Here is a 27,647-nt window from a genome sequence, read left to right as displayed (position 1 = left end):
GATCATCGAGTCCGACCCCCTGCATAGGCAGGAAAGAGTGCTGGGTCTAGATGACCCCAGCTAGATGCTCATCTAACCTCCTCTTGAAGACCCCCAGGGTAGGGGAGAGCACCACCTCCCTTGGGAGCCCGTTCCAGCCCTTGGCCACTCGAACTGTGAAGAAATTCTTCCTAATGTCCAATCTAAATCTGCTCTCTGCTAGCTTGTGGCCATTATTTCTTGTGACCCCCGGGGACGCCTTGGTGAATAAAACCTCACCAATTCCCTTCTGTGCCCCTGTGATGAACTTATAGGCAGCCACAAGGTCGCCTCTCAACCTTCTCTTGCGGAGGCTGAAGAGGTCCAGGTGCCCTAGTCTCTCCTCATAGGGCTTGGTCTGCAGGCCCTTGACCATACGAGTGGCCCTTCTCTGGACCCTCTCCAGGTTATCCACATCCCTCTTGAAGTGCGGTGCCCAGAATTGCATGCAGTACTCCAACTGCGGTCTGACCAGCGCCCGATAGAGGGGAAGTATCACCTCCTTGGACCTATTCGTCATGCATCTGCTGATGCACGATAAAGTGCCATTGGCTTTTCTGATGGCTTCGTCACACTGCCGACTCATGTTCATCTTGGAGTCCACTAGGACTCCAAGATCCCTTTCCACTTCTGTGCCACCCAGCAGGTCATTCCCTAGGCTGTAGGTGTGCTGGACATTTTTCCTCCCTAGCTGCAGCACTTTGCATTTCTCCTTGTTGAACTGCATCCTGTTGTTTTCTGCCCACTTGTCCAGCCTATCTAGGTCTGCCTGCAGCTGTTCCCTGCCCTCCGGCGTGTCCACTTCTCCCCACAGCTTTGTGTCATCTGCAAACTTGGACAGAGTACATTTGACTCCCTCGTCCAAGTCGCTGATGAAGACATTAAAGAGTATCGGTCCAAGGACCGAACCCTGCAGGACCCCACTGCCCACACCCTTCCAGGTGGAGACCGACCCATCTACCACGACTCTTTGGGTGCGACCCTCTAGCCAATTCGCCACCCACCGGACTGTGCAGTCATCCACATCACAGCCTCTTAACTTGTTCACCAGTATGGGGTGGGATACCGTATTGAAGGCCTTCCTGAAGTCTAAGTATATGACATCCACCCCTCCTCCTGTGTCCAGGCGTTTCGTAACCTGGTCATAGAAAGAGACTAGATTGGTCGGGCACGATCTGCCCGCCACGAACCCATGCTGGTTTCCCCTCAGCATAATTTGTCCTGCCGGGCTCTCGCAAATGTGAGCCTTGATAATTTTTTCAAAGACTTTGCCAAGGATGGAGGTGAGACTGACTGGCCTATAGTTGCCCGGGTCCTCCTTCCTCCCCTTTTTGAAAATGGGGACCACGTTGGCCCTTTTCCAGTCCTCTGGGACTTGGCCCGTGCGCCACAAGTGTTCGAATATTCTCGCCAGTGGCTCTGCAATGACGTCGGCCAGTGCCTTCAGCACCCTCGGATGGAGCTCATCCGGGCCTGCCGATTTAAAGGCATCCAGTTCTTCCAAGTGACTCTGCACCATCTCAGGATCTACACATGGCAGTCTGGCGCCTTGCTGCTGCCTCTCTACAACCCCAGTGAGAGACTTGTCGTGCCCCTCGCTTAGGAACACTGAAGCAAAGAACTCGTTGAGGAGTTCAGCCTTGTCCCCCTTGTCCATCACCAATTGTTTCTGCCCATTTAGCAGGGGTCCTATTCCTCCCAGGTCCCTTATAGCTGAGCCAGTAGGGAGCCGCGCTCCTGAGCCGTGCAGCGTGAACAAAGCGCACCGACATTTGCGCAGGCATTCATGCTGGCGGGCGGGCAGAAAGGGCCAGGAGTGAGACTCCTGTAGGGGTAGGGCGTAGACACCACACAGACCTACAAACAGCAGCTTAGAATGGTGTCTACGAGGAGTGGTGCTAGGGCCTCTGCCCAGGGGGCCAAGCCTACCCGGGGCTGGTCTGAGGCCTCCACCCAGACTGAGCCCATGGGGGAGCTGATGTCCCCCTACCTCCTGGCCTGCGGGGGATCCCCAGCAGGGTCAGGGGGCAGAGATTGGAGGCCCCCACACCTGTCTGGCAGGTGCCCATCATAGGGCTCTGGAGGCGCAGGTGAGGGAGCTCCGGGAGGAGGTTAGCAGGCTGAGGGGGATCAGGGAGGCGGAGGATGAAAATTGACAGTTATTTCCTTTCCCTGCAGGCCCAGGCACCGAAGGAAGAAGCAACCCGGGGAATGCCCTCCACAGCAGAGTGGCAGACGGTCACAGCCAGGACCGGAGCAGCTCACAGCGAACCGGTACCAGTTCCTCTAGTCCAACTGGAGAACAGGTACGAGGCCCTGGCGACCCTGCAGGAGATGGAAGGGGAGGAGGAAATCCTTGGGCAGGAAGAAACACCATATTCTTCACACCCCGAACAGATCAAGAGATCCAAGCGGACCCAGGGGAGGAGGCGATGAGTGCTCGTCATAGGCGACTCCATCCTGAGAGGTACGGAAGGGCCCACCTGTCGCCAGGACCCCTCAGCACGAGAGGTCTACTGCCTCCCTGGGGCAAAGATTCGGGACGTGACGGAAGTAATCCAGGCCATGATTAAGCCCACCGATTACTACCAATGGTCCTAGTCCATGTGGGTACTAATGATGCAGCCAGGAGAACCCCCGATCACCTGATGGCGGACTACAGTGCTCTGGGCGGCGTGCTGAAGGAGTTCAGTGCACAGGTGGTTTTCTCTTCCATCCTACCAGTGACCGGACGAGGAAGACGGCAGGAGAACTGCATCAGAGAGACGAACTGGCGGCTTCGGCAGTGGTGTCTCGAGGCAGGCTTCGGCTTCCTGGACAATGACCCGCACATCACGACGAGGGACATGCTCAGCTGGGATGGTCTTCACCTGTCCCCCAAAGGTAAGCGTGTGTTCTCTTCTAGGTTGGCGGATGTCCTCCGGTGGGCTTTAAACTAGGCTCATCGGGGGGAGGGGAAGATGAAGGCGGGGGAAGCTGTGGACCACCAAACCATGTGGCACCCACAAGGACAGCCCAGCCTGAAGAAGGAGAACATCGGGAACCTACAAGCCATGCGGCGGCCAGCACTACAGCACAGGTAAGCAATAAGCAGGTAAGCAATAAGGGGCTCCTTGGGACTTGGAGCGGGGCGGCAGCAAAGGCACCAGTAACAGGGCTCAAGTGCCTATATACTAATGCTAGGAGCATGGGGAACAAGCAGGATGAACTAGCGCTCCTGCTTGCACAAAACACCTATGACTTAGTGGGGCTAACAGAAACCTGGTGGGATTCCTCCCACGACTGGGAGGTGCACATTGAGGGTTATAGGCTGTACAGAAAGGACAGGGCGAGGAAGAAAGGGGGAGGGGTTGCGCTCTATGTCAATGAGCAATACACATCGACCCTCATTAAGACGGAATCGAAGGATGAGGAAGTAGAAGGATTGTGGGTTAGGTTACATGGGGGGCAAGGAGAAAGGGATTTGGTGGTAGGGGTCTGCTACAGACCCCCACATCAAGGGGAAGAAATAAATTCGGGGCTCCTGAGGCAGCTCTCAGAGACCATAAACACTAGGGAGGCGGTAGTCATGGGGGACCTAAACTACCCAGACATCTGCTGGGAGACGCAGACAGCAAAGTCCCACCATTCACATAGGTTTCTAACCTGTGTACAGGACCTCCACCTGACACAGGAGGTGCATGGTCCCACTAGGGGGAATGTCTTACTGGACCTGGTATTGGCAATGGGGGATGACATGGTAGGGGACCTACAGATCGGTGGTCACCTGTGGGACAGTGATCCCAAATAATATAATTCACCATAAGACGTCGAGTGGGTAAGGTAACTAGTAGGGTGAAAGTGTTAGACTTTAGGAAAGCTGATCTCAATGAACTCAGGCGATTAGTCAAGGACGCACTGCAGAGTAGGAGTTTTGAAGAGATGGGAGCCCAGGAAGGGTGGCTGTGCCTTAAGGAAATGATCCTTCGGGCACAGAGGGAGATGATCCCGATGCGAGGAAAAAGAGGGAAAGGGGCCAGGAGGCTTCCTTGGCTGACCAGAGAGATCCAGGGCAGCCTAAGGGCCAAAAGGGGGGCACATAAAAAGTGGAAGCATGGAGAGATTACCAAAGAGGAGTAGACCTCCTCTGCTCGCGCTTGTAGGGGAGGTTATGTTTGTAAACCTGAGGGAAATGAGGACTCATGGACCCGAGCTGGTGGACGGACTGAACAAGAGCTCAGACATCCTGGGGTCTGGTCTGTACCCATCCTCCCAGGCGGGAGTATGTTTCTGTATGTCCGTTGTCTGAACTGAATCCTAGTTACACGCCTGTCCAGCTTTCCAACAGAGTGACTCTCTTGAGACGACATGAATGGACAAACTCTCTCTTTATGCGAGGGCCCCATCTGACAAAGTCCTAGGTTGGGGGTAGAGGGCTTCCCTTTGGTTAGGCCTCATTGAGGGCACTGCAGCTGCTCTGGGCTCCACATTTTAAGAGGCTTGTGGGGAAGTCAGAGAGGGTCCAGCGTCAGGCAGGACAAACAACACAGGGCCAGGCTGGGACTGCGCTGGGCTTGCGACCATCGCACAGGAGGGCAGTGGGCAGCTCTAGCCGAGGCAAGAACGCAAATACAAGCAAAGCAGCGTGATGTACGCCCCACCTGGAGCCCGATAGACCCAGCCACGCTGGCCTCAAGCAGCGCCTGGAGAAAGGGGAAGAAGAGCCCTTCTGGGCAGTCCCCAAACAAATCTGAAGCAATGCGGTCTATTCAGCGATGGTGTATGCACAGGTTGGCATCACGGGCCAGAGAAATCAGGGTGTAAAAAGAAAAATAGATTGCCTGGAATAAATACCATGTAGTCTGGCAGCCTGACATGAGAAAAGTAATGGTTTTGTTAAACCACAGCAAAGCTTTAGGCCAGTCTCCTGAAGAAGTTAATTCTATGGTCCTTTACCTATGGTTTCAAGCATGACCCATCACCTCTGAGGGCTGGTGGTGGATTTATTCTGTAAATACATACAGGCTTTTCCAAAGGAACAGGACAGCCCCAGCCATGGCTTATCTGCTGGCACTGGTGCAGAAAACCCCACTGAACAATGAGTCCCTGGCAGGCTCTGCTCCTTGCGTTACCCACTGCAGGGGATACATGTCCAGTACAGGAACGACCAGCTCTTGCCAAGAAACTCTACCCAACTTTAAACAACAGCTGTGGTGAAGTAACAGGATGTGTAAAGCCAGCACTAAAGGATGGCCTGTACTCCCTGGCTGGCAATGCGTCACCTGAGACGAGGAGAAAGAGAACGAGCCAAAAAGAAAGTTCACAGCAGATGGAAGACTCCAAGCGTCCACTCTGCTGTCATTGGAGTCACCAAACGGCTCAGAGCACAGAAGAGCGTAGTGACTGGTGCTGCGCCCGTGGACACGACAGCTGACAGGGCTTGCAGCTCCCTGAATCCCCCTTTTTGCCTCTTCTAAAGAGGGGCACTATGTTGGCCCTTCTCCAGGCCTTGGGTGCCTCACCCATCTCCCAGGCCTGGTAAATACTGCCAGGGGCTTGGCGATCCCCCCCTGACAGCTTCCTCCCTGCCCTGCGATAAAGGACATCAGCCCTGCTGCATTCAATTCATTCAGAGCCATTGAAAGCTGCCAGACATGCTCCTTGCAATCCCGACCCTCCATCTGTCCCCTCTTTGTCTACATCATGTTTATTAGCTCTCTGGTGGCGGCTTCTATTTCTTGCAAAGCCCGGGCCGGTGGAGCTGCTGAGCAGTTTTTCCACCTTCGCTCTCCTCTTACAAGCGTACGCTGTGGCCCCACGGCTGCCGGCTTTGTCTTTTGTTACCCACGTGCTCACAGAAGCCCTTCTCGCTGTCCTAGCTGCCTGCTTTGCTGTCTTGTCTGCTCTCTGAGAGCCCGAGCAATTGCAGAGTCCTAGAAAAGCCGGGCTGGAGGAGACCTCCGGAGATCACCCTTTGTCCAGCTGCCTGGGCACTGCAAGACCCCCACCCAGGCTGGGTGCAGCATTTCTGTCCATCATAATGAGGGACCTCATCAAGGCGGGGGCTGCTGAACACCTCAGGGAAGGGCCCAGGCCTAGTCACTGCTACAGGAGAGCTGGACTGGGCAGGACTGGACTCTGCCCACAGCAGGGAGCTCTGCTCTGACCCATTCAGACTCAGGACAGAAGGGAGCAGGGCGGGCACAGGAGCAGGAGTTCGACAGCCTCCGTGAGCAGGTGAGACAGGAGAAGGGGTCCAAGTCACGTCTGGACAAGGCAGACGACAGAGTGGAAGGGACCAGCACCTGCTGGGATCCCCAGGGAAGGAGGAAGTGGATGCCGTAGGCTGCACTGCTGAGCAGACAGGGATGTGACTGCCTGGGGGGGCACAGCGGCTGGCTTGCTCCAGTGTCTGCTCTGAAACTTGATTGCTGCCTTATATCCTCTGCCTCTGGACCCTGCTCCTCTTGGGGTAACCTCTGTACACAGGCCTGAGCTGCTGGTCCCCGTGCATTGGAGGTGTTGGGGAGGCTGCGCTCGGTGTCAGGACCCTGCTGCACACCCAGGCTGGGGTGAACGGGGGCGGACACGCAGCCGGCAGACATGCAGATGTCATTGCCTGGTGAAAGCAGAGCAAGCAGCTACGTATTATGTTAAAGCATCCACATGGTCCATGGCAGTGGGGAGGAGGGTGCACACAGAGGAGGGTGTGTGATAGAGGAAAGGCAGGTGATAAGAGGCATGCAGGTGTGGGCATGTGCATGCAGATAAGGTTTCAGGAAAATGCCCAGGAGTAAGAAATGGAGCACAGAAACAGTGTGTACATAGCCAGCCGTGTCCAAGCAGTAGCAAAAACAATGAAAATGCAGGAAACAAAAAGTATAAAATAGTTTGGGAGGAAAGGGTTGCCAGACTGCTGAACTAGGGTGATATGCCCTGAGGGTCTTCTCAACTCACAGGGAGCAAGACTTACTGACAAGGAAACTAGCACGTTTTAGTTTGAAGAGCGTGGCTGTTGGCTGCATAAACCTACATGAGTAGAGGGGAAACTCCTGTCTAAAGTATTTTCTCTTTCAACCCACTGGTTCCCTGACCCAAGGTTTTGGGGTAACAGCCCCCAGCGCCCACTTACCTTCAGGAAGCCCTTGGCGGCGGCCCGGCACTGCTGCTGGTACTGCCGGTAGCTGAGGCTCTCCCACGTCTGCCCCCGCTTGTAGGCCAGGGCGGGCCGGTCCCCGTGGCGCTCCACCGCCGCCTGGAACAGCTGGTGCACGGTGATGGGGGCCAAGGCCCCGGGACCCTCGGGGTCCAGGCGCAGCCGCACCGCCCCGTCCGCACGTGTGGTGAACAGGGTCTCTGCCGGCGCCACGGGACTGCTGCAGCCCCCTGCGGGCAAGAGGGCAGGGCGGTTGTGGGCACCTAGCACCGGCCATTGCACAGCAGCCAAATGGGGACACTGCAGCCCCACTGCCCCTGAGCCGCGCACCCCCAGGCTGACCCTGTGCAAGGCGCTGCACGTGCTGCCCAGAGCAGGTCCCTGCATGCGCCAGTCACCTCCCCCTTCACCTCCTGCTGGGACCTGGACCAGCTGCGTGGCCTCAGCTCCCCGCCAGGATGCACGCCACGGCCCGCTCTCACCTGCGTGGAACCGGCGGGGGGCTGGGAGCTGCCACGACCCCTTGAGCCATGCCTGGCAGAGTCTGCTTTTCAGCCAACATCCCGCCCTGCGTGCTGCCATGTGGACGTGCCCTGCAGGGGAGAGACGGTGGGAAATGCAGCATTCCCGGTGCCCCTGCCCAGGCGGGGGACCCTGCTGAGGCCGTGGAGCAGCGGGGAGGGCATCAGGGCTGTCTCCACTCCTGGTTCCAGGGTGAATAGGGGTTGTTGGATCACCCTGTCCTATCACCCCTGGATCTGCCATGCTGCCCCCCCCACCCCGAACTGGGGCAGGGGGACACTCAAGCTGCATGTGTCTGTGCTGCCCCCATGGTTTGGTGGGGACTCAGCAATAGGCTTACCCTGGCCAGGGACACCCGCTCCCGTCGTGTGTGTCCGCGTCTATTGGCCTGGCCTGCCCAGCAGCAGCAGTCAGGAGACCCCAGGCAGGAACCCCACAGACTCCCAGCTCACAGAAAGGGGGATCACGGCCCCAGCACACGGTCAGCCAGAGCAGCTCTTCCCAAGGAACCCGGCAAGGTCAGGGAGGTGGTGGGGGCCACGGGGCACCACAGTCAGTCTCAGGGGAGAGGGGCCACGGGCAGCAGCGTCTTCCCAAGCCTGCCACTGCGCCGGGCACAGGGGAAACAGCAGCATCGTGGGCAGACTGAGTTGGTCGTGCAAAGGGCAAAGGAAATGATTGCACAGCTGACTGAAAACATGCAGAGCTGCCAGCTGACAGGAAGGGACTCGGGCGCTGGGAGCTGGAGGCTGAAAGGCATTGACAGTCCCAGCACCTCTGCAATTTGCAGAAGAGACAAAAGGCTAAGGTGTGAGCAGGGACTGAGGGTGCAGACACACAGCACGGCTGCTTCCTGCTGGGGTGAACGTGGGTGGACATGCAGCCGACAGCCCCAGGCCAGGGCCCAGTGCACAGACACTTCTGCTTGAGAAGGTTTTTAAGGATAAATGAATTCACTGCCCTTCAGCTATTGGTTTAGGAAAGCCAAGGAGCTGGATTAAATACATGAGGCTGGGCCTGAAATCATAGCATCGTGGAGAAGTGGAGAGCCCCCGGCTTCCCTGGTGCCTAGGTCCAATGCCTCCCTGCTCTGACAGTGAAGAAGTTTTTCCTGATCTCCAATCTAAATGTGCTTTGCTGTAACTTCAAGCCACTGGTCCACGTCCTCCTCTCTGCAGCAAGAGAGAAGAGGCCAAAGCAGGATTAAACAGGACACATTATGCAGAGCAGTAGTAGGACAGAGGGTGGAGGGCACCGAGAGGCCGAATTTGGAGGCTGTAGTCCTGCCCAAGGAGAAACACCTCCTGGCCCTGGCTGGCTCCCGCTCCTGGATTTCCCTGATCGACCATTTGCTGTTCTCTGATGCAACCAGAACCGGACAAAACTTCTCACCCAGCATGAAGGAGGCACTACACCAGCATGTCCTGAGGTCTTTGGCCACCAGCATGGCTCCTTTTAACTCACTCAGACTCAAAAAAGGCAACTGGGATATCACATGCACCAAAATAGCCACGGCAAAGATGCCTACACACTAAACTTAGATGGCAAAATATGCCCAAGGCAAAATGTTCATTTGAATAATTCCCAGGTACAGCACGTGGGACATAGCTCAATGTCTTCATCACCAACCTGGAAGATGAGGTGGCATGCACCCTCACCAAGTTTGCAGATGACACCAAGCTGGGGAGAGTAGTAGATACATCGGAGGGTAGGCGTTGGACCTCAACACATTGGAGGATTGGGACAAAAGAAATCTCATGAGGTTCAACAAGGACAAGAGCAAAGTCCTGCACTGAGGAGGGAGCGATCCCATGCACCCGTACAGGCTGGGGGTGACTGGGTGGGCAGCAGCTCTACAGAAAAGGACCTGGGGGGACAGGGGACAAGAAGCTGGACAGGAGCCAGCAGTGTGCCCTTGGTGCCAAGAAGGCAACCGGCATCCTGGGCTGCATTGGGAGGAGCAATGCCAGCAGATCGAGGGCAGTGATTCCTCCCCGCTATTCGGCATTGGTGAATAAACAACAATTTTGTTTCCCCAGAGCAGAAATAATGCATATTTCATGTGACCCTGTCTGGGTAATCAAGGAACAGCTCCCTACTTAATAAAGAGTGTCTTTATTACAGCGGTTTCTTACAGAGTGGTTACAGGGCCTGCTGTTCTCCCTCAGCCTCCCTAACTCTCTCCTTTTTCCTGTCTCTTCTCCCTCATGTCCTGCTCCTCCTTTTCGCTGCTGCAGGTTTTGCCTCTGAGATCCATGCCTATCCTTACATTTTTCCTTTCAACCGTTCAAAACGGACAATTAACTTATTCCCCTGGTTGGGGCAGAGGTTGCTAGCACACAGCCCACAGTGGAGAGCGAGCCTTTACCGCGGGCCTGCTGTGCTCTTTAGGGCTCGTAGTGCCCAGGCGTGCTGGTCGCTGTACCAGCCGCCCGCTTCTTGCTCAGTTGATTTCCCTGGGGGCGACGCCTGCTTCTGCTCTGTCCATGTCCTCGCTGTGCGGGCTGGACTCCGCTTGTGTGCCTCTCCTTTGTGGAGTCCATGGTGTGTTTCTCCCCTACCTGAGGCTCACTGATGACTGACTAGGTGTCACAGTTGCCTTGGTCCCGATCCTGGGGTCACTTGTATTTCCTCTCTGCCAGCTCTCCGCAGCTGCTTCCGGGTGCGTCTCAGTCGCTGTCCAGTGACTGTGCCCACTTCGCAGGACCCATCTCCTACTGCACCCTCGACAGTGGTCTTTTGCCGTTCTTTCACATGTGGATGTACTGGCTGAACCCAGACCTTTCCCCTCTGCACAGTGGTCTCAGGTCCCTGGCTCCTTTGCTGTACCGTGATACTTGCTGAGACTGTTGCTTTTCTATCTGCATCCACGTCCTGTCGCCCCTTCCCCCTGGGGTTGCAGCATCAGTCTGTCAAGGGGAGTCAGGTCTCAGTTCTCTGGCCCATTAATCCTCGGGCTGGGCTACGGTCCATACCTGAGGACGGTGTGTTGCGATGGTCCCATAGAGCCAGGTAGGGATCCCGTGCAGTCTTGTTTGCCTTCAATCAGAGTCTCCTGGCGGTCTTTACCGCCAATTCAGCCTTCCCGCTGCTTTGTGGGTACCCGGGGGAGGATGTCTTGTGCTGGACGTCCCATCTAGTGCAGAGCGGTTTGACTTCTCCTGCGGTGTGTTGTGGGCCTTTGTCTGAGAACCGAGTGTCAGGTGTGCCATGCCACGTACAACGGGCCTTCAGCTTCCTGATCACCGTCCCTGCCTGCGTGTCCTCAAGGTGATCCACCTCCCAAAACTGGAATAGTAGCCTACAGCAACCATATAGTTTCTGTCACTGACGCCGAACAAGTCAGTCCCTACCTTCTCCCAGGGCCGAGAGGGGACGTCATGAGGGTTCAATGTCTCGTTGTCACCACCTTCCTTGCACACCTCACGCTGCTCCGTGTATGCTCTCAATTGGGTGTTCGTGCCTGGCCAGTCGATGCGCTCCCGTGCTCTCCTCAGCATGACTCTATTCCCACGTGTGAAGCATGGTGTCAGCTCATGCTGTCTCACTGCAGAGCTGCTGGGATCACTGCCCCGTCTCTCTTGAGCAGAATACCATCCTGCGTACATCCTTCATCCCGCCATTGGTAGTATGCGGCAGCTTCTGGGGGTGCTTGTGCCTTGTGCTGTGGCCAACCCTCTAGGATGGTTCGTTTAATTGCTTGTGGCACCATCCCCTTCCCTACTCTGTTGTATTGCTTTGAGACTGCTTTTGGAGATGGGCAAGTCTCGTACCATATGAATGGACTCTATCTCCTGTTCTACACATCTGTCTGTGCTGCCCTTGGGAAGGTGTGCTCTACGTAGCACGCCTGCCACTTGCGGAGACTTCCCTGGGTAGTACTTTATACTCACACCATAGGCCTGGAGTCTCAGCAGCGTGCGTTGAAGTCTCTTAGGAGCACTAAGCAAGGGTTTTTTCATTATGATCTCTAATGGTTTGTGATCTGATTGCACATCTACTCTCTGTCCAAAGGTGAACTGATGGACTTGTTACAGTCCAAACAACACCGCTAGTAACTCCGTTTCCACCTGTGCGTATCTCATTTTGGTTTCAGTCATTGCTCTACTAGCAAAAGCTACAGCTGCTGGTTCTGCATCAGTACTGCTCCCAGACCGCCTCTGACGCAGCCTGCTGTGGTACGAGTTGCTCCGTTGTGTTGCAGTACTTCAGGGTTGGGGCCTCACTGATGAGTTTTTTTAATTCTTTTGAATGCCTCCTCTTGGGTCTGTGGCCACTCCCAGGCTGCATCATTGGGTGTTAGCAACCTGAGTGGCTCACAAGCGTTAGACAAGTGTGCACAAAATTTGGACAGATAGTGAACCACCCTAATAAGGTGCTGGACTCGTTTGCCATTTGGGAGACAGTGATCACCTAATAATAGAATTCACCATAAGACGTCGAGTGGGTAAGGTAACTAGTAGGGTGAAAGTGCTAGACTTTAGGAAAGCTGATCTCAATGCACTCAGGTGATTAGTCAAGGACGCACTGCAGAGTAGGAGTTTTGAAGGGATGGAAGCCCAAGAAGGGTGGCTGTGCCTAAAGGAAACGATCCTTTGGGCACAAAGCAAGACGATCCCCGAGCGAGGCAAAAGAGGGAAAGGGGCCAGGAGGCTTCCCTGGCTGACCAGAGAAATCCAGGGCAGCCTAAGGGACAAAAGGGAAGCACATAAAAAGTGGAAACAGGGTGAGATCACTAAAGATGAGTATACCTCCTCTGCTCGTGCTTGTAGGGAGGCAGTTAGGCAGGCCAAAGCTACCATGGAGCTGAGGATGGCAACCCAAGTAAAAGACAACAAGAAATTGTTTTTTAGATATATTGGGAGTAAAAGGAAGGCCCAGGGAGGAATAGGACCACTGCTAAATGGGCAGAAACAATTGGTGACGGACGGGGGGACAAGGCTGAACTCCTCAACGAGTTCTTTGCTTCAGTGCTCCTAAGTGAGGGGCACGACAAGTCTCTCACTGGGGTTGTAGAGAGGCAGCAGCAAGGCGCCAGACTTCCTTGCGTAGACCCTGAGGCGGTGTAGAGTCACTTGGAAGAACTGGATGCCTTTAAGTCGGCAGGCCCGGATGAGCTCCATCCGAGGGTGCTGAAGGCACTGGCCGACGTCATTGCAGAGCCACTGGCGGGAATATTTGAGCGCTCGTGGCGCACGGGCCAAGTCCCGGAGGACTGGAAAAGGGCCAATGTGGTCCCCATTTTCAAGAAGGGGAGGAAGGAGGACCCGGGCAACTATAGGCCAGTCAGTCTCACCTCCATCCTTGGCAAAGTCTTTGAAAAAATTATCAAGGCTCACATTTGCGAGAGCCCGGCAGGACAAATTATGCTGAGGGGAAACCAGCACGGGTTCGTGGCAGGCAGATCGTGCCTGACCAACCTAGTCTCCTTCTATGACCAGGTTACGAAACGCCTGGACACAGGAGGAGGGGTGGATGTCATATACTTAGACTTCAGGAAGGCCTTCGATACGGTATCCCACCCCATACTGGTGAACAAATTAAGAGGCTGTGACTTGGATGACTACACAGTCCGGTGGGTGGCGAATTGGCTAGAGGGTCGCACCCAAAGAGTCGTGGTGGATGGGTCGGTCTCAACCTGGAAGGGTGTGGGCAGTGGGGTCCCGCAGGGCTTGGTCCTTGGACCGATACTCTTCAATGTCTTCATCAGCGACTTGGACGAGGGAGTGAAGTGTACTCTGTCCAAGTTTGCAGATGACACAAAGCTATGGAGAGAAGTGGACACGCCGGAGGGCAGGGAACAGCTGCAGGCAGACCTGGACAGGTTAATCAAGTGGGCAGAAAACAACAGGATGCAGTTCAACAAGGAGAAATGCAAAGTGCTGCACCTAGGGAGGAAAAATGTCCAGCACACCTACAGCCTAGGGAATGACCTGCTGGGTGGCACAGAGGTGGAAAGGGATCTTGGAGTCCTAGTGGACTCCAAGATGAACATGAGCCGGCAGTGTGACGAAGCCATCAGAAAAGCCAATGGCACTTTATCGTGCATCAGCAGATGCATGACGAATAGGTCCAGGGAGGTGATACTTCCCCTCTATCGGGCGCTGGTCAGACCGCAGTTGGAGTACTGCGTGCAATTCTGGGCGCCACACTTCAAGAGGGATGCGGATAACCTGGAGAGGGTCCAGAGAAGGGCAACTCGTATGGTCAAGGGCCTGCAGACCAAGGCTTACGAGGAGAGACTAGAGAACCTGGACCTTTTCAGCCTCCGGAAGAGAAGGTTGAGAGGCGACCTTGTGGCTGCCTATAAGTTCATCACGGGGGCACAGAAGGGAATTGGTGAGGATTTATTCACCAAGGCGCCTCCAGGGGTTACAAGAAATAATGCCCACAAGCTAGCAGAGAGCAGATTTAGACTGGACATTAGGAAGAACTTCTTCACAGTTCGAGTGGCCAAGGTCTGGAACGGGCTCCCAAGGGAGGTGGTTCTCTCCCCTACCCTGGGGGTCTTCAAGAGGAGGTTAGATGAGTATCTAGCTGGGGTCATCTAGACCCAGCACTCTTTCCTGCTTATGCAGGGGGTCAGACTCAATGATCTATTGAGGTCCCTTCCCACCCTAACATCTATGAATCTATGAATCTATGACTTCCTGTGGCCTGGGCATCTCCATAATGGCTCTCACCTTCTCTGGGTCTGGCTGTAGTCCCTCCAAAGTCAGCAGATGTCCAATTAGGGTACTTCTGTTCTTCTCAGCTGTATCTTGTCGGCGTTCAGTTTAATGTTCCTCTCCTGGCATCTGTTCAGGAGTCGTTGCAATTTGGCACCATGGTCATGGATTGCCTCTTCCTTATCATCCCCTTGTCCTATGACCAGAATATCATCAGCCACAATCTCGATACCTGGAAGACCTTCCAGCTCCTGGTTCAGCTTCCACTGGAAAACGTCCAGAGCTGGACTGATCCCCATGGGCATCCTTAACCAGCGATACCGGCCAAAGGGCGTACTAAAGGTTGTCAGGTGGCTGGATGATTCATCTAGTTCCACATGCCAAAATCCATTCTTGACATTGCAAACTGTGAACACTTTTGCCCTAGACAGGTCAGGCAGTACATCCTCAATCGTTGGCAGTGGGTAATGGCTTCTTCTGAGTGTCCTGCTAAGTGGTTTTGGATCAATGCAGAGTCTGAGTTTGCCTGATGGCTTCCTTACTACTACTAGTGCTTTTTTCAACTGGTGCGATGCTGCCTGTTTTCTGCAGGTTTGTCAATCCTTTCTTCAGTGGCTCCAGCACGGCTAGGGGAAATCCGCATTTTGATTCACAGGAAGGACATTGCAAAAGAAACGGCTCCACAATCCACCTGGACTCTTGTAGGTTTTGCTCTAGCATCGTTGGTGCAAATATGGCTGAGTTGTTGCCCACTTGTTTTCTGTAATGTGCGTATCCTGTGAATCTGTCAAATTTACACTGAACGCTTCCTCCTCACCTGTAGTCCTCTGATCTCTCATCACTGCGTGGACTGTTGTTTTTTTCTATTTGGGTGGCTACAACACTGACCCCTGAAATGATTGTGTTTTCCACATTTTTGCACACTTTTCTATCAACTGGGCATTTGTCCTTCCGCCTTTCAGGTAGCTTCTCACAGGTACATGCACGGTCGGCGTTTGCAGCTGGCCTGTCGGGTTCCTGCTGTCCAGAGCCCTTTAGGTTGAGCCTGTGACCCTGCTCTGTGCACGCGGCTGTTGATATCGTTTTCATCCTTTGTTTAGACAATTCTGCTGCCCTTGCAATTTGGTGACACTTTTCCAGGGTTAGATCTACCTCTCTTAGTAGTCTCTCCCTCAGGGCAGAATCCCGTGTGCCAAACACAATCCTATCCCTGGTTTTATGTCTTTTATGTCTCCCAAATTACATGAGGATGCCAGAGTTTTCAGTGCTGTGATATAGGCCTCTATTCCTTCCTCCTCCTCTTGATTTGGGTGAAAAACTGATCTCTCTCTAGAGTCTCATTTTTCCTGGGGTCACAGGATGCATCAAACGCTTCTATTAACTGTCCGGGTCTGTCTGGGTTCCCTGGCATCAGCGTCGCACTTACTTCACGGCCTTTTCCACCCACTAGATCATAAAATAGCTTTACCTTCATTTTCTCTTCTTTATCAGCCATGGTTAGCTCTGTATACAGACTGAATTCTTGCTTCCATTGTTTCTGTGCCCGTGCCAGGCTCTTTGTGTTGAAATCCGGCTGTCCCGGGGACTTCAGTCCCTCCATGCTTCTCACAACCTGCTTGAATCACTGGCGGGCCCAGGTGTCTCTCTCGTCTGGAGCGTCCTCACAGACTTTCTGCTGCCACCATGTTTCACGTGACCCTGTCTGGGTAATCAAGGAGCAGCTCCCTACTTAATATAGGCAGTGTCTTATTACACTATAATATATTATTATATATATTACAGCAGTTCCTTGCAGAGCGGTTACAGGCCTGCTGTTCTCCGGCAGCCTCTCTAACTCTCTCGTTTTCCCTGCCTCCTTCCCCTCACGTCCTGTTCCTCCTTTCTGCTGCTGACAGTTTTGCCTCTGGGATCCATACGTCTCATTACAATACTCACATCTGATCGGAAGACTTTAGATACCTACTTTAAACAATAGCATCTGTGCCCAAACCCTGGGAAAACAGAAGTTTCTACATTTCACTTGTACAATAAACAAGCTAATTACTACCCCATCCTTGTTTCAGAAACCAGCTCCTGCATTATAATGGTACTCCTAAGAATTTAGGAAACATCCTAGGTAGGACACTGCCCTATATCACTTAGCTATGACAGCTGCTATGTTAAAAACCGATAATAATTTGCTGCAGAAACTTACTGGGACTTCTTGGGGAGAGGATGCCGATGCACTGAGAAGAACAGCTTTAGCGGTGACCTACTCCTTGCTGGCATACAGCGCTCCGGTCTGGTTAAACAGTGATCACACTGATAATGTTGACATACAACTCAACCGCGCAGTGCAAATAATTACAGGAACAAACCGATCCACCCCTCTTCTATGGCTCCCTATTCTCAGTAACATACACCCACCCCCATTTAGAAGAAAAAAATGCCTGAAATAAAATATGGACCAAAGTAAAAAATAACCTGCAGTTGCCTGTGCACAAAGATCTCTTAAACACACCATGTCCGAGATGAAAATCTAGACATCCTCCTTGGAGAACGGCAGTTCAACTTGAGAAAGACTCAATTAACATCCAAGATGCCTGGATGCAAGAGGGCAATTCACCCTCCAGTACAGAAATTATTACTACAAATCCCCCATGAGACCAGGTGACTTTGATTCCCCTAGACATCTTTGGTTTTCTCTAAACCAGATCCGGACAGGATGGTGCAGATGTGGATTTCTGTTACATCGATGGGGCTGGACCAGCTCCCTCAACTGCGACTGCAGCACCTTTTCAAACTGTGAACCACATCCCCGCTGAATGCCTCTCCCTGCACGTAATGCAACTCTGTTGGATCCGCACAATACCACACCAGAGACCATCAGCTGGCTGCAACACTGGGATGTAAAATTTTTCCTTGTTTAGTGATCACTGTATCATCATACACTTACAAAAAAGAAAGCACTGGTGTGGCCACATCTGGACTCCTGTGTCCAGCTGTGGGCCCCCCACTGCAGAAAGGAGGTGGACACATTGGAGAGAGTGCAGCAGAGGGGAAGGAAAATGGTTGTGGGGCTGGGGGACAGGACTGGTGAGGAGAGGAGGAGGAAAATGGGCTGATTGAGTCTGTAGAAGAGAAGACCGAGGGGATTGAATAACAGCCTTCACCTCCCTGCAGGGGGGCTGCAAAGAGGATGGGGCTGGGCTGGTCTCAGCGGGGGCAGATGACAGGACAAGGAGCAATGGGCTCAAGCTGCAGCAAGGGAAGTTGAGGTTGGATATTAGGAAAAACTCTCTCATGAGGAAGGTAGTGAAGCACTGGAATGGGGTACCCAGAGAGGTGGTGCAGTCTCCATCCTTGGAGGTGTTGAAGACCCAGCTAGACAAAGCCTTGGCTGGGGTGATCTAGTTGGGGCTGGTCCTGCTCGGACCGGGGGGCTGCACTAGATGACTCCTGAGGTCCCTTCCAGCCCTCGCTGTCTGTGGTTCTATTGAGTTTGGCTTTCTGTGAGGTCTGGACTTAATGCAGCACAAAAAGCTATGATGTGACTCAAACCAATTGCCTTTTTTAGCCTTGGGGTCTCTAAAAACCAGCTCTCATCTGAGCTGAGTATGGCTGAATCTAGGAAGAGGAGAATAAAGATGGAATTAGAAAGAAAAGGAAAAATCATCTCACTGGCTACCATGGTCCATGAGAGCAGTGCAGTGACCACCTGGTGTGTACCTCACCCCCCCATCTCAAGCAGGTACGCTGGGGATCTGTTACGGGTCCCCTCGTCCCCGGGTGCTGAGGCACAGACTGAGCACCCTGGAGCCTGCTACCCTGGGATGCACTGACCGTCTGTCTGCAGCACCCTGGGGTAACTCCCCGCAGCAGCCCAGCCTGGAGCGAGCGGCACCAGTGCCTTCATACATGTGGAGGGTCTGCGCCCAGGGACGGAAAGGAAGATGAGTCTAAAGTATCCAGCTTGAAGCGTCAGGCGCCTGCCCTGCAGCCCTTGTGAGGTGCGTGGACCCAGTTAGTACTAATCCAGGCCAGCTCCCGTCTCTGAGCAGCTCCTGTCCTGACTGCACGTCTGGCTTCCCTGACCCTGCCTTCGGCTTGCTTCTGCATTTTGACCCCAGGATTCTCCCTGCAGATCTGTTTCCTGACTCCTGAGCCTGGCTTGGCTTCGCCTGGACTTCACCCTGTGTTTTATCCTTTGGACTTGGTAACCAGGCTTCTGATTCCTGGCTCCGGACCCTGGCTTTGTGTTTCAGCTTCTGACTATTACCCCTGCAAAGCCCAGCTCCACACCCGGCTCTACTTACCGGGCAAGTGGCCTGGAAAACCGTGACCTTAATAAAGAATAAAAAAGTAGGAAAAAACACTAAACAGCAGTCAGAAGGCTTAACTAAGTTATGGACTAAGATAAAAAATAACCCACAGCTGCCTATACATAAAGATTTCTTAAACCCACCACCTCTGAGATTGAAAGGATTGAGCAGCAATTGAACTATTGAAGTGGGGGGGAGCTTATTAATGATGTGATAACTCCCTAAATGCTATTGATATAGGCTTGGGGGTTTTCTGGCTGAGGGGTAATTAGCCAGTGGCAGTTAATAGAAAATGATTACTCTTTATTAACCCTGAAGCCTCACTTTGTTTTTTTTATTTACATCTAAAAGCAATTTGCACTTCATTAACCTGAGTGGCAGTTCTCAGCCCTGTTGAAATACACATAGAAAAAGGGTTGAAGAGACTTTTCCATTCAAAGGAGGTTTTAAGCAAGCCTGGCTTTGTTCCAGCTTTGCCTGAATTGCTTTCAAGTCATTTTTAGCTTTTGGCCTTTTTCCAAAAAGGGTAAAACAAATATTTCACTTGGAACAGGGAAGCACAATGGTTGGTGCCACAGGGTTTGGAGTGCAGTTTGTTTTATGTATGATGCAGGTTGCAAGATGCATCTATATGACATGTCATACAGTGCATGCTCAGTACTACTGTTATGTACTCAGTTATGCATGCCACGTGTCTCTTCTGCATGCATAACTGCTGAACGGGGTGCTATAGCACCCCCCCCCCCCCTTACTACCTAACCAGTAGGGAACTACTGCCTGAATTCAAGAAGGAACTTGACATTTTGAATGTGCACGTGTGCTTCTGTCTCCTCAGGCAGAGGGGCAGCAGCAGTCACAGAAGCTGTAAAAGAGCGTCTCTAAGCAGGGCTGGCTGCGATGGAGTCAATTTTAGAACAAGTGCCAACAGTGAAGCATTGCTCTCAGCTGCTTCTCCCCCTTCTGCTTTGTCGGTGTTTAAAGCAGTGGTTCTTAATCAGGGTGTCGGTGGAAAACCAGGATTCACAAGATAAACCCAGAGATTTCATACAAGAATCTGTAGCGTTAAAACATTTCTGGCCTGCTGGGAGCTGCCCAAGTTCTTTGCAACAGGCAAAGCACTATTATTCTCCTGTGGTCCAAAAACAGAGATCCGGCATTTTCCAAAAACGGGGTGCCGTGAGCCTAATGAAAGGCACCTGGAGTCTGAGCAGGTTGGGAACCACTGGTTTCAAGTCCCGAGTTGCTTCAAAACTTCCAGCTGACAAAGAAACAGGGGGGGGAAGTGTTTGTTCTTCCATAACCAAACAAAAGGAGATGACTGTAGGGAGGAACAAGCATTTCAACCTACCCTGGCACTGATTTACAAGGCTGGGCCACGCAAGAAACCGCCACGAGCAAATGCAGACAGAAGAGAGAAGGGTTACAAAACTCCCCTCTGGATCTTTTCCAATCCAAGTTGCTCCATGGCCACCAAAAGCTGTTTGTTCTCACATAGGAAAATAAACCAGGGACAGCCTGGAGAGTCTCAGAACAAATACACAAGCCTGTGATTTCCCAGGGGAATATTACACACCTAGTGAAGCCAGGGGAAAGAATAAACTGATAGGTTCAAAATAAAATAAAATATAGTACCAACATCTTTGTTAAAGTTGTGTGGTCTGTGAGTAATAAAAACACCCGCTTAGGTCCAGCACAGTGTGCGGTCCTGCTCTGCGGACTGATCTTCCTACAGTCCCAGAGCCGCGGGGCTGGAAGGGACCTGCGGGGTCACATCTAGTCCACCCCCTGCCTGAGGCAGGGTCAGCCCTGTCCAAACCAGCCTGGACAAACCCAATGCCAAAAGCTGCAGTAAAACTACGCAGATGTCACCCCTGACCCTGCTGCAGGGAAAGCAGGGGGGCCGCGGGCTACCAACGTCCTGCTACTGCAAAGGATGTTAATAGATGCTAGAGAGCCGAGGCAGAGAATGCGCCCCAACTGCAGAGAAAGGACCCCCCCCCAGTCCAGACCAGTCTGACCAGAGGGGAAATTACTTCCTGACCCCAAATATGGGGGTGGGTCCTTCAGCCGCAGCTGCAGAAGGAAGCCCATGATTGTCCAGTTTTGTGCTTCCCTCTACAGAAAGGATGTGGACACATTGGAGAGAGTCCGGTGGAGAGCAATGAAAATGGGTGGGGGCTGGGGGACAGGACTGGTGAGGAGAGGTTTGAGTCTGCAGAAGAGACGACCGAGGGGGATTGAACAGCAGCCTTCACCTCCCTGCCGGGGGGCTGCAAAGAGGATGGAGCTGGGCTGGTCTCAGTGGGGGCAGATGACAGAAGGAGCAATGGGCTCAAGCTGCAGCAAGGGAAGTTGAGGTTGGATATGAGGAAAAACTGTCTCATGGTGTGTTTAAGAGATCTATGGTGAAGCGCTGGAACAGGCTCCCCAGAGGTGGTGCAGTCTCCCTCCTTGGAGGTGTTGAAGACCCGGGTAGACAAAGCCTTGGCTGGGACGCTGTAGCTGGGGCTGGTCCTGCTTGGAGCAGGGACTGGACTAGATGTGACCTCCTGAGCTCCCTGCCACCCTCATTGTCTGTGATTCTGCGATTCCTTCAGACTGTGTGCGAACAGGTATGAAACCAGCCCTGTTCCAACACAAACAGGAATTTCCCTGCGTGCACAGAAACGAGAGGAACTGTTCTTGAAAAATGGCTTTTTATGTAATAAAAGCATTCACAAGTGGAGTAGAAATAACCAGCCTTCCTGGGGAGGGCCGTTCACAGCAGGGAAAGTGATTGCACACAGCACCCCTTTATTTGAGGGAGGGGGCCTGAATTAAAGGCAGATTCCCAAAGGGGCTTGGCAATCAAATCTTTCAAGAGAAGCTGGTGCTTTCAACCACTGATTTCACCACAGCTGTCACCTGCCCTTTCCCAAAGGGTTTTGCCTGGCAAAGCCAGGCCCGTCTTACCCAGGACTGGCTCCGAAGAGGAAAACCTGCCCTTCCACAGGGATGCGCTGCCTGCCAGACCTGCTGCAGCTGGAACCAATCCAGCCCTGCAACCCGAGCACGCCGCATGGGGCCGTGGGAAGACGCAGAAGCATTGCCGCCAACTCGGCCACGGGCGCTGCCCCAGTCAGCCTCATCTCACATGCATCCATGGAAACAACTTTCTATATGTCAAATAAAAGTGATGGTGCCAAGGACACAGATCAGCTGGTGCCAGGCAATGAAGGGGACTAAGATCCTGTCATGAGGCAGTGGCTTGCCTCCCCGGGCAGGATTTGCTGCTCCAGAGCTGCACCCATACCCGTGAGGAAGAGACAGCAATAGCTTGAGAAGGCAGATCAGGTGCTTCTAGCAGGAGTACTGGAGCGCGCTGCCATGAGCACTGGATGGAAAGGCCAGGACGGGGGCCCCCAGCCCTGCCCAGAGGCTGCAAGACAGCTGCACCGCCTGGGAACCCCAGAAGCACTCAGCAAGGGGAACCTCTGGGTGCAGCACGGTGCGGGCCTGTGGACAGGGCTGCCAGCGTGCGACGTAGACTGTGTGTGCAAGAGAAGCAGCACAGTGGTGGGGGTGGGCAGGGGCTACCGGGACATTGCTCCACTGCCTAGGGGGGATAAACAGCAAAGCATCACCCCACTCTGTTCTCCACTGTGTTGACAGCCATCCGGGGTCCCAGGAAGGACACCTTCCATCCAGAGCTGACCCCACTGAGACGTGGGGCTGGCAAGGAGCTCCAGAAGTCACATCCAGTCCAACCCCTGCCTGAGGCTGGATCAGCTCTGCGCAAACCAGTCTAAACTCTGCGTAAGACCTCTGATACAACACGCGCTTCACACCTGAGCCTGCCGGGGGGAAAGCAAGGGAATGGCTGCTATGAAATTATGTCAATATACGCTTAAGAGATCCTAGATAGAGGGCCACAGCCTTGGTATGGAGGAAAGCAAAACTCCCCAGTCCAAAGCAATCTGATCATGGTGTAAAATTATTTCCTGGCCCCAAATATGGTGATCAGTCTGACCTTGAACGGAGGGACACGACCTGCTAGCCAGGAACCTCCGGCTTCGGTCCCAGCAGGAATACTGGTGCAGCTCAGTCCCCATCCCCAGCCTTAAATCCTATTGCATACTAAACAGATGAAGGGCTCTTCCATCTCTGATGTTTTCACTTCAAGACCAAAGTATTAAAATTAACCATTCTTGGTCTTCAATATGCTAACTGCGCCAGCCTTGAACCCACTGAGGAAAGCCTCCGGGCTGCACTAGATCTCTTTGGAGAAGTTACCAAACTTTGGTGTGTCTCAGCACTGAGAAGCCTGAAGTGCTCTATCAGCCTGCACCCGGCCATGAATGTGAGCCCCCTCCCCAAAAAACTGTTGAAGGAAACACCCAGGAGGTAGTCAAGCACCTCCCCTCCCTTGGCAGCCACCTCTCAGCGAGTGAATCTTGAGGAGGAGATCCAGCACAGGGTCTGGTGCACAAGTGCCTTCTCTGGGACATTGTTTTGGTGTGTCTTTATTCATCACAATCTCTGGAAACACACCAAGATCAGGTCTGCAATGCACTCGTCATCCCCCTGACCATCATCACTTCAAAAGCCTGGAGAGGCATCATCATCGATGCTTCCAAAAAATCCTCCACATCAAGTGGGAAGATTGCTGCACAAATGGCAGCATCCTTGCTGAAGGCAGTGCTACCAGCACTGAGTCAGGGACCCTCATGCACCAGTGTTGCTGGACCAGGCATTGTGTGGATGCCTGACTCTTGGGCCCCTAAAACAAGCTGAGCTGTGATCCGAGATCTTGTGGCAGCCAGAGGACGTGCTACAAGATGTCGGAGGCAGACCTCTAAAACATGGATGCTGATGCCAAGAGCCGGGTGCCACAGCCTGCCCATTTCAAGGGAAAGCGTCTTGCCCTCGAAGCAGAGAAGAGAGAATGGAGGAAGGAAAAGGAGAGGCATCCAGGCCTATGGCAAACTATCCCCTGCGGAAGGACCTGAGACTTCTGTAGATGGGTCCACGGCTCAAGGATTGGACTCTTAAGCCACCTCAGACCCATCAATGAGCGGTGGTAGAGATCATCCTCAAATCAAGGCATTGCCAGTGACACCAGCAACAAGGCTTCCGGGGAACCCATTCAGGCAGTGCCAACATCTGGGCGCTCTGTTCCTCCATGAAGCTCAGGGCCCCGAGCCTCGATGCCCAGAAACAAGCTAGCACGATGCTCAGACTGAACAAGAGCCCCAGCACGGAGCCAGCCCAGGCTCGTGGAGCCGCCTTTCATAAACTCATAGAAAAGAGCTGGAAGGGAGCTCCAGAGGCCACTTCCAGTCCAAACCAGCACTGACAAACCGTCATGATCTGGTGAGGGGGCTCCAGGTCCATGGCCACCTGGGTGATAGCGATCATCGCTTGCTGGAATTCACCATCCAGCGCAGCATGTCAAGGGCCTGCAGCAAGGCGGTAGCCCTAGACTTCAAGAGGGCCAACTTCAACGAGTTGAGAAGATTGGTGGGAGAGGCGCTGGGGTTCGAGGGCAGGGGAACTCAGTGCCCAAGATGAGTGGTTGTTCCTTAAGGACACGATACTCAGGGCCCAAGGGGTGATGATCCCAACAAGAAGCAAGGGGGGCAAGAGCGCCTGAAAGCCTCCCTGGCTCACCAAGGATGTCCAGGAATGTCTGGTTGCCAAAAAGGTGGCTTACACCTGGTGGAAGGGCAGTGCGATCGCCAAAGAGGAGTACACCTCCACTGCTTGGGTCTGTAGGGGAGCTGTTAGGAAAACTAAGGCGGACATAGAGCTAGGACTAGCATCCAAGATCAAAGATAATAAAAAGTCCTTTTTCAAATATATAGGGAGGATGAAGAAGGAACCGGGAAATGTGGGGCCCCTGCAAGATACGCTGGGCAAGCTGGTGGTCGCGCCAAAGAAGAAGGCAGACATCTTTAACAAATTCTTCAGCCCCGTTTTCTTGTGCAGGGACTGGGACTCCCCCACCGTGATTCAAGACGGATTCGAGGGGAACACCTCCAGGCCTAAGGTTGAGGAGGACCGGGTTAGACTGCTTCTGGAGGGGCTGGACGTGTTCAAGTCAGCAGGTCCAGATGCTCTCCACCCCAGGGTACTGAGGGAGCTAGCAGGGGTTATTGCAGGGCCCTTGGCACGGCTTTACGAGCGCTCGTGGTGCTTGGGCCAGGTGCTGGATGATTGGAAGATAGCCAATGTGGTCCCCATCTTTAAGAAAGGGAGGAAGGAGGACCCGGGCAACTATAGGCCTGTCAGTCTTACCTCAATCCTGGGGAAACTCTTGGAGAAGATCATCAAGGAGCACATCTGTGATGGGCCGGCATCGGGGATGATGCTCAAGGGCAACCAGCACGGTTTCATTAGGGGCAGGTCATGTCAGACCAGCCTGATTGCCTTTTACGATCAGGTCACAAAAGCATTGGATGCAGGTGTCGCCGTGGATGTAGTCTTTCTGGACTTTAGGAAGGCCTTTGACACTGTCTCCCACCCCATCCTCATTAAAAAAGAAGGCAACCGTGGCATCGATGCCTACACAATCAGATGGATTGCTAATTGGCTGAAGGGTCGTACTCAGAGGGTGGTGGTGGACAGGTCATATTCGACCTGGGGGGAAGTGGGCAGCGGAGTCCCCTAGGGCTCGGTCCTTGGGTCCGCACTGTTCAATTTCTTCATCAGTGATTTGGACGACGGGGTGAAAAGCAACCTGTTCAAATTTGCTGATGATACCAAAATTTGGGGTGAGGTGGGCACGTTAGCAGGGAGGGAAAGACTGCAGCAAGACATGGATAGGTTGCAAGGGTGGGTTAACAAAAAAGGATGCGTTCAATACAGACAAGTGCAGGGTGCTGCACTTGGGCAGTAGTAACCGGCAGCACACTTATAAGATGGGAAACTCCCTTCTTGAGAGCACGGAGCCAGAAAGGGATCTTGGAGTCATTGTTGACTCCAAGATGAACATGGGCCGACAATGCGAGGTCACGGTCGGCAGGGCTAACCGACTCTATCGTGCATCCACAGGTGCATCTCAAGTGGGCCAAGGAGGTGATCCTCCCCCTCTATGTGACACTGGTCAGGCCACAGCTGGAGTACTGTGTCCAGTTCTGGGCACCACACTTCCAGAGGGATGTGGACAACATTGAGAGGGTCCAGAGGAGGGCCACCCGCATGATGCGGGGACAGCAGGGCAGACCCTACAATGAGAGGCTATGGGACCTGAACCCATTCAGCCTTTACAAGAGAAGGCTTAGGGGGGACCTTGTGACCATCTATGAACTCACTAGTGGGGACCAGAAGGGTTTGGGGGAGACCTTGTTTCCCCCAGCGCCCCCCGGAATAACAAGGAGTAACGGCCAAAAGTTGTTGGAGAGTAGGTTTAGATTAGACATCTGTAGGAACTACTTCACAGTTAGGGCGGCTAGGATCTGGAACCAACTTCCAAGGGAAGTGGTGCTGGCTCCTACCCTGGGGGTCTTTAAGAAGTGGCTCGATGCCTACCTGGCTGGGGTCACTTGAGCCCAGTTTTCCTCCTGCCCAGGTAGGGGGTCGGGCCTGAAGATCTACAAGGTCCCTTCCGACCCAACTTCTGTGATTCTATGATCATCTAAACTCTATGTAAGACGGTCATCAGCCCTGGCACAACACAGACATGTCCCCGACCCTGCTGCAGAGGGATCACCGCTGCCAACATCCTGCTTTGTGAAATGCTGTCAGCAGATGCTCAGGAGGTCCTGGGTAGAGACCATGGCCCTGGTATGGAGGAAGGCAAAATCCCACGATCCATACCAATCTGACCAGAGGGGAAAATACCTTCCTAACCCCAAATGCAGTATTGATCTGAGCCTGAGCACAGGAGCAAGAGCCTCCAGCTAGGACCCTGTGGGGTTGGTTGAGCAGGAGCATTGGCCCAGCCCAGTCCCCAGCCCCAGTCTGGGCTGCAGCCAGCACCCAGCACCTCTGGGGGAGGCTTGAAAACCCCCTGACACATAGAGCAGAAAGCGTGTGTGGGGGAAACCAGCACAGCCCAGAAGCCTGCCAATCTCCATAGTAGAGCAGAGGCATCGCTGCACCTAGAGCTTCCCGGCCCACTGTCTGCCCAACCTCTCCTTGATGCCTCCAGTGCTGGAGAGTCCCCCTCTCCCCTGGGCATCTGGTCCACTGCCCCCTGCTCCAACAGCAAAGACATTTTTCAAAGCCTCAGTGATCCCCGCGCAGGCCTGGCTATGGCTGCAAGTCTTCTGTTGCCAGCAACCAGCCGCTTTGGCCGGCTCAGCAGGGCGGGTGGGTTCCTCCTCTTGGCCCGTTCCCTTGCTGTCTCCACCCGAGGAATGTCCATGGACATGAGATGCTCACCTCCAAGTGTCTGTGCTAGCTTCCAGTCCTGAGCTCCCAGGTTCCCTGCAACCACAAGCTCCTCCAGCAGTGGAGGCATGGCCTGCAGCTCCTCCGCCAGCCCTCCCAGAGCCTGGAGAAGTGAGGGACAGCGGGGAAGGGCAAGTGTAGTCAACAGGAAGGGACTTAGGCATGAGTCATGCAGGAAGGATGGGGAAACAACTGACAATGCGGAACAGGCAGCGCGGACCAAGAACTAGTTGTGAGAAGCCAGTGTGGTCTTAATTCGCTGGAGAACCCGGCCGCACAATGCCCCTGGCTCCCATTCACCGCTGCCCTTCCCCTGCAGCTCAGTGCCCTGGTCGCCTAACCCGGTCACACCAGGGCTGTGCCCTCAGGGCAGGGGGGTGCGTCCCTTGTGCTGTTTGGGACACCACCATTCAAGTGATCTGCACTGCCAACAAGGACGGCAGACACGATGAGCCAGCAGTGCACTATCGTTGGGGGAAAAACCCTGGTGCCACCTGGGCTGGGAGGAGGCGGCGATGAGGAGCACGAGGTGGAAGGAAGGAGGCGATAGCACTGCCCCGGCCTGCCCGGAGCTGGTCTGGCCTTGCCTGGAGACCTGCAGGCAGGTCTCCAGTTAAAACAGGCGGAGAA

At 53.8% G+C, this 27,647-nt stretch overlaps 1 protein-coding gene across 3 annotated transcripts in view; it reads right to left on the bottom strand.

Moving 5' to 3' along the window:
- The window catches only part of LOC102563185 (long-chain-fatty-acid--CoA ligase ACSBG2), a 49,761-nt gene extending 22,621 nt beyond the window's left edge, over positions 1 to 27,140 (bottom strand). The window contains exons 1-3 of one of the 3 annotated variants that reach the window (XM_059725408.1): positions 27,009 to 27,140; positions 7,636 to 7,746; positions 7,130 to 7,383 (exon numbers count right to left, since the gene is read on the bottom strand). In XM_059725408.1, coding sequence (XP_059581391.1) covers positions 7,130 to 7,383; positions 7,636 to 7,746; positions 27,009 to 27,087 — 444 coding nt within the window. In that variant the 5' untranslated portion in view covers positions 27,088 to 27,140. Of the gene's footprint in view, positions 1 to 7,129; positions 7,384 to 7,635; positions 7,747 to 8,015; positions 8,309 to 16,537; positions 16,657 to 27,008 lie in introns of those variants that run through there. The other 2 variants (XM_059725409.1, XM_059725410.1) reach the window with 2 other exon arrangements.
- Between the last annotated feature and the right edge of the window lie 507 nt (positions 27,141 to 27,647).

This window comes from Alligator mississippiensis, chromosome 3 (genome assembly GCF_030867095.1).
Source record: "Alligator mississippiensis isolate rAllMis1 chromosome 3, rAllMis1, whole genome shotgun sequence".
NCBI lineage: Eukaryota > Metazoa > Chordata > Crocodylia > Alligatoridae > Alligator > Alligator mississippiensis.
The sequence above is the reverse complement of the archived record's forward strand: the minus strand, read 5'-3'. Positions and strand labels throughout refer to the sequence as shown.